The sequence below is a fragment of the Ornithorhynchus anatinus genome, unplaced genomic scaffold (genome assembly GCF_004115215.2).
Source record: "Ornithorhynchus anatinus isolate Pmale09 unplaced genomic scaffold, mOrnAna1.pri.v4 scaffold_80_arrow_ctg1, whole genome shotgun sequence".
NCBI lineage: Eukaryota > Metazoa > Chordata > Mammalia > Monotremata > Ornithorhynchidae > Ornithorhynchus > Ornithorhynchus anatinus.
Genome location: NW_024396936.1, coordinates 1,328,477 through 1,338,249, shown reverse-complemented (window position 1 = coordinate 1,338,249; position 9,773 = coordinate 1,328,477). Strand labels below are relative to the sequence as shown.

Here is a 9,773-nt window from a genome sequence, read left to right as displayed (position 1 = left end):
CCAGACCTGAACCTTGAAGGACCCTCACATTAAGGGGAAGGGAGGCAGAGGAGGAGACTATGGAAGAGACTGAAAATTAACATCCAGAGAGGTTAGAGGAGAACCAGGAAAGGATAGAGTTAGTGAAGCCAAGGTTGAATATGTTTCCAGGAGAAAGAGGTGCTGGACAGTGTCGAAGGCAGCTGAGAGGTCAAGGAGGATTAGTGCTTAATGAATACCATAAAACAAACAAACAAACAAACAAATCACAGTCTCCACTTCAGGTCTGATGGCCAGGATGAAGATTCAGAAAGCATGGAGGAGCCAAGGTAAGTTCCTTGCTCCTACAGGGCATGTAATAAGCAGGAGCCCCATGTTGCGTGGTGGAAATGGGGCAACATCTCCAGTGGATTCAATCAGCCATCTGATGGAGGGAGGGAAGTCTGGTCTAGGGAGGGGTGCACTGTTGCATATTAAGTCTCCACTACCCAACTTGTAGTGGACATATCGGAAGCAGGAACGCTGGAAGTGGTAGTGGGGAAGCAACAGTTGCATTCCAATGCATTTGCTTGGCCATCTAAAAGACAAAGGGTTTGGGGACAATGAACAGACTAGAGTTGGGAGGTGACAGGGTGATAGGACTAAATGTAAGGAGCACAGAAACATATGAAGAGGCAAAGACAGCTCTAAACCAATACTTAACCTACCCTAAACATTCCAGTTTCAGTCAGTGTACAAACATCCATAAACAAAAGCAAGCTGTGTTTGAAGCACAGAAATATTCTTAAAAAAAATGCCATGCAACTGTAGGCTTGGGGCTACAGGCTCCCACAGGGCACACAGGTTATGTGTACTCCTTGACTGATAAGATGTTCACACAATTAAGGAATCCCAATTTAATATGAGCTCCAAACTAATGTGTTTCTTGGTAATTGGAACAAATTGATGTTTAGTTCAGGATAGCTCATAAACAGAGGGTATACATAAAGAAAAAGATAGATGACTAAGGATAAATAAGTAGATATCTCAAATGAATGCTCTTTTCTCTCTCCCACTTCGTCCTCCCAGACTACTCTCCTGAAAGCCACTTTTTTATCTAACTGGGATTTCAAGAGGATGGAGGCTACTGAGATCATTTTGGGGATTGTGATGCTATTACAGATCAGCATTGGGGTTTTAGTGAATGTATTCTTCCTCTTATTTTATAGCCACATGGTCTCCATCAGCCACAGGACCAGCTCCTCAGACCTGATCCTTCTCCACCTAACTTTGGCTAATACCCTAATTCTTCTCACCAGTGGGATCCCACAGACCATGTCAGTTTGGGGACAGAGGAAATTCCTGAATATTTTTAGTTGTAAAATCCTCATCTACCTTTATCGAGTGGCCCGGGGCATTGCTCTCTGCACCACCTGCCTCCTGAGTGTCTTCCAAGCCATCAGCATCAGTCCCAGCACCTCTTGGTGGGCAGGAGTCAAAGCCAAATTACCCAAGTTCATCCTTATCTCTTGTCTTCTCTTCTGGCCCTTCAACATGCTAATCTATGTCAGTATACCAATGTATATCACAGGACCCCAGAATAGCAGCAGTGTTCGAATCCCCCTGGATCTCAATTATTGCTCAACAGTTAGTTCTGGTGTATTTGGTGATATAGTTATTGCAGTTGTGCTCTCACTCCGGGACCTGTTCTTCGTGGGAGTCATGAGTGTGGCCAATGGCTGCATGGTGTTTGTCCTGCATCAACACCACAGGCATGTCCAGTACCTTCATGGGTCCAGCCACTCCCCTAGGAAGATGCCTGAGGTCAGAGCAGCCAAGAGAGTTATTGTCCTTGTAATGCTCTATATCCTTATTTTTGTAATGCACTCCATAATGTTGAGTATTTTACTGAACAACAAAGAAAATTATCCCCTGTTAGTGAATAGTCACATGGTATTGTCATTCACTTTCTCAGCCATTAGTCCATTCCTAATGATTCACAGTGACCAGAGAATGAGAAAATTCTGGAAAAACAAATCTGTTTCCAGCACAGATCCCTCATAGCATCCACTGGAAATACCATGCCCACCCAGTGAGTTTCATAGGGACAAACAGACTAGAGGGTCCCGGTTTTGGGAAGCACCGTATTGATACTGGGATTTCTATATTGCACCCAACAGTCCTAAGTCAGTACAAAATTACTGGGAGTAGGGAAAAGTGGATTAAAATTAGGTTAGGGGGAATACAACCTTATGGGAATACTGAATTTAATCAAGGATCTGGTGAAAAAGATTAAGAAGGAGATGTCATAGGGAGAGGTAAGAGGAGGGCCGGAGCAGACTGGATGATTGAAACCAAAGTTGGAGAGTATTTCCAAGAAGAAGGCTATGGTCAAAGTCAACAATAAATTGAAAGAAATTCGATAGAATTGAATTGGATAGATTTTGATGGGGAAAGAAGTGGTCATTGTTGAGCTGCCCCTGATAGAGGTGTTCCATTTTCCAGGGGAAACCTAAAGTAATTGCAGGATTATGTGTAATGCACTAGAGAACCCTCAAGACAGGACCGAGAGAGCTATGCTAGGGCCACCTGGATATTGACAAAGAATCCTGATGAAATGTAGATGTGGTGACCATATTTTAGCTGACCTGAGCCCTCATCATAACTACCAGACATGTGCAATTGCAAAGATGACAAGTTTTACATAATGAAAGACTCATTTGAATAGTCATTCCAATGGTATGTAACACACAAGTGCATGCTAATCCTGAGCTGAGAAGGGGGGAGAAGGAAGTGACCAAAATTGCACATGATCAATTAATTAATATTATTTATTGAGCATTTACCATGTGCAGAGCACTGTACTAAGCACTCGGGAGAGTGTAATACAACAGAGTTAGACATGTTCCCTGCCCCCAGTGAATTTAAAGTCTAGAGATGTTAACCTAAGTGTGGGTCAGGGGTTTTTGGGTTCTTTGGGTCCTTTGGGTCCTTTGGGTATGATAGGTTTTTTACCAGAAAGGGATGCTCTGCCAGGGGATATGAATCTGTGGGGGGCCCAAGCAATAAACTCAGTTTTATTCATATAATGGATGTGTCATTGTCAGGTAGAAGCAACATTGCTTAGTGGAAAGAGCATGGGCTTGGGAGTTGGAGGTCATGGGTTCTAATCCCGGCTCCACCATTTGTCAGCTGTGTGACCTTGGGCAAGTCACTTAATTTCTCTGTGCCTCAGTTACCTCATCTGTAAAATGGGGATGAAGACTGTGAGCCCTAAGTGGGACAACCTGATTGCCCTGTATCTACCTCAGCACTTAGAACAGTGTTTGGCACATAGTAGGTTTGCCTAGGAAATACCACCATTATCATTATTATTAGGTAACAATAACAGTAACCATTACGGTATTCATTAAGCTCTTAGTATGTGCCAGGCACTGTACTAAGCACTGGGGTAGATACAAGAAAATCAGGTTGGACACAGTCTCTGTCCCACATGGGGCTCAGATTCTCAATCCCCATTTTACAGATGAGGTAACTGAGGCACAGAGAAGTGAAGTGATTTGCCCAAGGTCACACAACAGAGAAGTGGTGGAGCTGGGATTAGAATCCACGACCTTCTGACTCCCAGGCCCAGACTGCATCCTTTATGCCATGCTGCTATTCTGATAACTTAGAGCTGCTGGATGCCAGTACCCAAACACCACCAAAGTCACATGAGGATGTAGAATTGGAGAGGAATAGCTTGGGAACCTAACTAACAAATGTGATAAAGAAGAGTTGATTTGTGACTTTGGAGAGTGTGATCTCAGTGGAGCGAATGGGGACCAATCCAGATTATAGAGACTCAGGAGGGTAGGTTGAGGTAGTTGGAGGAGAGGACTAATAAGAGTAGTAGTAATAGCACTTATTTAGCACTGGGTATAATGCAGTGAGCAAGGTTCTTCTTCTTCTTCCTCAAATGCTGTTGAATTGTTTCCAATTCATAGCTATTCCATGGAAGCACCCTCTTTAGAACATCCCATATTCTGTTATTAAGTCATTCTGGTATGTGTATCCATAGAGATTTCTTTGTAAAGATACAGAAGTGGTTTACCTTCGCCTTCTTCTGCACAGTAAAAACTTGAGTCTCGCCTTTGTCTTTGATCAATGTATTGATAATGATAATAATTATGGTATTTGTTAAGCACTTACTATGTGCAGAGCACTGTTCTAAGAGCTGGGGTAGATACAGGGTAATCAGATTGTCCCATGTGGGGTTCATATTTTTTAATCCCCATTTTCACAGATGAGTTAACTGAGGCACAGAGAAGTGAAGTGACTTGCCCCAGGTCACACAGCAGACAAGTGGCAGAGCCAGGATTAGAACCCACGACCTTTGACTCACAAGCCCGGGCTCTCTCCACTGAGCCACGCTGCTTTCTATACTTGATCATCTGCCTCTCAGTCTTTCCCATGCTGCTGCTGCCCAAATAGGTGAATTGACTTTGTCTGATGCTTCAATTTAAACCTATCAATTATGGGGAGCCTTATATGCCATAGCTCTAAACTTCATCAGCATATGCAAACTCTCCTGCCACAATAAGGGGTCGATTCATAGGAGAGTTCTTGGGAAGTACAAAATGAGCTAGGTACACATTCCCCACCCATAAGGAGTTTACATTTTAATACGGGAAGACAGACATAAAAGAAAGTGGAGATAGTAACTGTACACAATCTACTGAGGAGCTTGAAGCAGTAATAGGATCAAAGTGGTGGGGTGACAGCTAGGAGATACATTAGGAATCAGACAAGGTTTTTAGTAGTAGTAGTCATAATAGTAGCGGCAATAATAATAACTATAATTATGGTATTTGTAAAGCGCTGTCTATGTGCCAGGCACTGTACTAAGCACTGGAGTAGATACAAGTAATTCAGGTTAGACACAGTCCCTGTCCCACATGGGGCTCACGTCTTAATCTCCATTTTACAGATGAGGTAATTGAGGCTCAGATAAATTAAGTTACTTGCTTAAGGCCAACCCAGCAGACAAATGGTGGAGCTGGAATTAGAACCCATGACCTGCTGACTCCCAGGTCCACTACGCCATGCTGCTGTAGTCATGCCACTATGCCATGCTGTAGTAGTAGTCGTAGTAGTTGTAGTATTTATTGAGTGCCCACTTGGTGCAATGCTAAATGCTTTGGATGCACAAAATAAAGAAGTGACATTCTCGGCCACCAAGGAGTTCACACTCTAATGGTAGAGACAAACTTAAAAATAATTACAAAAGTAATCACAAGCAATAATTGAATTTGCAACTGAATAAACATGTGCAAGAGTGCTGAGTATGGATAAAGTAAGTTCATAAATTCTAGAGATGACTGATAGCGTTATACATTTATAAAGTTTACAGTGCTGTGAGAGAAACTGAGGAAAGCTTATAGGAAAGGTGGGGGTTTATGAAAATAATAATGATAATGATGGTATTTGTTAAGCACTTACTGTCCACATCATCCACAGTCAGCTGGGACAATGGAAAGACAAACTAGACAAACTTAGAAACTACCCCAAATCCCCATCTCCTTCCCATGACTTTCCTATCACTATAGGCAGCACCATCATTCTCACTGTCTCACAAGCTAATAATAATAATAATAATAACAATAGTATTTGTTTACCTCTATATGCCAAACACTGTTCTAAGCATTGGGATAGATAGAAGATAGGTTGTCCCACGTGGGGTTCACGGTCTTAATGCCCATTTTATAGATGAGGTAACTGAGGCACAGAGAAGTTAAGTGACTTGCCCAAAGTCACACAGCTGACAAGTGGCAGAGTTAGGATTAGAACCCATGACCTCTGATTCCCGAGCCCGGGCTCTTTCCACTAAGCCGCACTGCTTCTCGCCCAAAACCTTGGTTTTACCCTCTTGTGGGCCAGGATTGCCTCTCTTTATTGCTGTATTGTACTTTCTCAAGTGCTTAGTACAGTGCAGTATACACAGTAAGCACTCAATAAATACGTTTGAATGAATGAATGAATCCTTGACTCATCTCTTTCATTCAGCCCACATAGTCAATGTGTCAACAAATGGTCTCAGTTCAAGCTTCACAAGATCACTAAAATCTGCCCTTTCCTCTCCATCCAATCTGCTATGATGCTAATCCAAGCACTTTTCCTATCTTGCCTTGATTACTTCATCAGGCTCCTGACTGACCTCCCTGCCTCCTGTCTCTCCTCACTCCAGTCTATACTCCACTCTAAAGCCTAGGGTTTTTTTCTACAGAACAGTTAAGTCCACGTTTCTCCATTCCTGAAGAATTTCCAGTGGTTGCTCATCCACCTACATATCAAACAGAAACTTTTACCCTCAGCTTTAAATAATGATGACTGTGGTATTTGTTAGCTACTTTCTATGTGTCAGTCATTGTTCTCAGCACTGGGAAAGATACAAAATAATCAGGTCGGACAGTTCCTATCTCATACAGGCCTCACAGTCTAAATAGGAAGGAGAACAGGTATTGAAGCCCCATTTTACAGATGACGTAAATGAGGCACTGAGAAGTTGTGACTTGCCCAAAGTCACTACAGCAGGCAAGTGGCAAAGTTGAAATTAGAACCCAGGTCCTCTGATTCCAAGACCCATGCTCTGTCCACCAGGCCAGGTTTCTCATAAAGCACTCAGTCAACTTTCCCGCTCCTACCCTAACTCACTGCTTTCCTACTACTACAACCCAGACCATTCATTCATTCATTCATTCAATAGTATTTATTGAGCGCTTACTATGTACAGAGCACTGTACTAAGCGCTTGGGATGAACAAGTCGGCAACAGATAGAGACAGTCCCTGCCGTTTGACGGGCTTACAGTCTAATCGGGGGAGACGGACAGACAAGAACAATGGCACTAAACAGCGTCAAGGGGAAGGACATCTCGTAAAAACAATGGCAACTAAATAGAATCAAGGCGATGTCTGCTCCTCTAATACCACTATTCTCACTGTACCTTGATCTAGTTTATCTCACCACCAATCTCTTGCCCACTTCCTGTCTCTAGTCTGGAATGCCCTCCCCCTTCACATTTGACAATCACCCTCCCCACCTTCAAGGCCTTATTAAATGTACATCTCCTTTAAGTGGCTTTCCCTGACTAAGCCCTCATTTCTTCTTCTCTCACTCCCTTCTGGGTCCTCCTAGTACTTGCATTTGCACCCTTTGTTCTCCCTGCCCTCAGCCCTTCAGCACCTACCTACATATCTGTAATTTACTTATATTAATGTCTGTCTTCCCTTCTACTCTGTAAGCTTGCTGGGACAGGGAATATGTCTACCAACTCTGTTGGTACTCTGTTGGTACTCTTCCAAGTGTTCAAGAAATATGATTGATTTTGATTGAGTTTGATCGATTGATTGATTGGTCCTTCAGGGAGCTCACAATCTGAGAAGTTTAAGTGAGGAGAAAGGATTGGAGACAGATACATCAGGTATGTCCTTATCTTCCCCCCAAAACTGTGTACTCCCTATGGTTTTCCTGGTACTGTAGACAGTATCAGTTTCTGTCTCACAAGCCCATAACCTTCGTGTTATCCTTGTCTCATCTCTCTCATTCAACCCATATATTCAATCTAGCACTAAATCCTGTCAGTTCAACCTTCACATTATTGCTAAAATCCACCCTTTCCTCTACATCCAAATTTACTGCCTTGTTAATCCAGGCATTTATCCTATCCTGCCTTAATTACTGTATCAGCCTCCTTGCCAACTCCCTGTTCTCCCCACTCCAGTACATACTTCACTTTGCTACCCAGATCATTTTTCTACAAAATAGTTCCATGATTCCTCAAGAACCTCTGGTGGTTTCCCAGCCACCTCCACATCAAACGGAAACTCCTTATCATCATCTTAAAGTACTCAATCACTGTACCCCCTCCTTGCACACCTCACTGCTTTCCTACTACAACCCAGGCCACACACTTTACTCCTCTAATGCCAACCTAATCACTGTACATTGATCACATCTATCTTGCTGCCAATCTCCTGACCACGTCCTGCCTCTGGCCTAGAATGCCTTCCTTCTTCATATCTGACACACAATTCTTCTCCCCATCTTCAAAGCCTTATTGAAGGCACATCTACTCCAAGAGGTCTTCTCAGACAAAACCTTGCTTTCCTCTTTTGCTACTCCCTTCCTTCTGTGTTGCCTTGACATGCTCCTTTTGTTCTTTCCTCCTCCCAGCCCCATGGCACTTATGTATATATCTATAATTTATTTATTTATATTAATGTCTGTCTTTCCTCCCATTCCCAGATTATAAGATCATTGAGGGCATGGAATGTATCTTTTTATTATATTATTGTACTCTCCCAAGCACATAGTACAACACTCTGCACAAAGTAAGCGCTCAATAAATATAATGGAATGAATGAAGAGTTTTGAGGAGTAGGAAGAAATTGTCCAAACTTTTTTTAGAAAAACCATCTGGGTGTCAGAGTGAATTGTGGACTGAAGAGAGGCAAGATGAGGAGGAAGAGAGGACAGCAAGAAGGCTGATTCAGTAATTAAGGCAAAGTATGATAAATGCTTAGAGCATCTTGGTAGCAGTTTGGATGGATAGGATAGGTTGGAATCTAGCACTTCTGTACCTATCTGGAAATTATTTTAATGCCTTTTTCCCCCTCAGGACTATATTCTTCTTGTGAGCAGGGAACATATCTACCCACTCTGTTATATTACACTATTCCAGGTGCTTAGTACAGTGCTCTGCACATAATAAGTATTCAATAAATATGTTTGATTGATCAAATGTGGTTGAGCTGACAGGATTTCTTGACAGACTGAATGTTTGTGTTGGATGAGATAGATGAGTCGAGGATAATGCCAAGGTAGAGGCTTTTCAGATAAGGAGGATGGTGTTGCTGTGCATAATCAAAAGTATTTACTGAGCACTTATTATGTGCGAACCACTGAACTGTGCACTTGGGAGAGTACAATACAACTGAGTTGGGAGAAACATTCCCTGCCCACCAGGCGCTTACACTCTAGAAGGGGAGACAAACATTAATATGAATATATGAATTAGGGATATGTTCATACTGTGACCTTAGCAAGTCACTTAACTTCTCTGTGCCTCAGTCACCTCATTTGTAAAATGGGGATTAAGACTGTAAGACGCACATAGGATAGGGACTGTGTCCCACTTAATTTGCTAGTACCACCCCGCTGCTTAGTACAGTGTCTGGAACATAATAAGCACATAATAATAATAATTATGGTATTTAAGTGCTTACTAAGTGCCAAGCGCTGTTCTAAGCACTGAGGTAGATACGAAATAATCAGGTTGTCCCTTGTAGAGCTCACAGTCTTAATCCCCATTTTACAGTTGAGATAACTGAGGCACAGAGAAGTTAAGTGGCTTTCCCGAGGTCACATAGCAGACTAGAGATAGAGCTGAAATTAGAATCCATGACATCTGACTCCCAAGCCCGCGCTTTTTCCACTAAGCCACATTTAACAAATACCATCATTATTATTATCATTACTATAAGTGCGGTGGGGTGAATACTAAGTGCTTAAAGTGTTCAGAGCCTAGTGTATAGGTGATGCAGAAAGAAGAGCAATTAGGAGGGGAAAAGGCTTAATCAGGTAAGGCCTCTTGAAGAAGATGTGAATTTAATAAGGCTTTGAAGGCGGGCTGAGTGTTAGACTGTTGTATATAGGTGAGGAAGGAGTTCCAGGTCAGAGGGAGGATATGGGAAAGGGGTAATAATAATAATAATAATGTTGGTATTTATTAAGCGCTTACTATGTGCCGAGCACTGTTCTAAGGGCTGGGGTAGA

At 42.5% G+C, this 9,773-nt stretch overlaps 1 protein-coding gene across 1 annotated transcript; it reads left to right on the top strand.

Moving 5' to 3' along the window:
* Nucleotides 1-1,095: 1,095 nt before the first annotated feature.
* On the top strand, nucleotides 1,096-2,022 carry ORNANAV1R3137 (vomeronasal 1 receptor ornAnaV1R3137). The gene has a single exon (NM_001253529.2). The coding sequence runs from the start codon at nucleotides 1,096-1,098 to the stop codon at nucleotides 2,020-2,022; it is 927 nt and encodes a 308-aa protein (NP_001240458.2).
* The last annotated feature ends 7,751 nt before the right edge of the window (nucleotides 2,023-9,773 follow it).

Bases quoted from the DNA above. Each gene is read 5' to 3' on its own strand.
- ORNANAV1R3137 (NM_001253529.2), top strand. From the start codon at position 1,096: ATGGAGGCTACTGAGATCATTTTGGGGATTGTGATGCTATTACAGATC.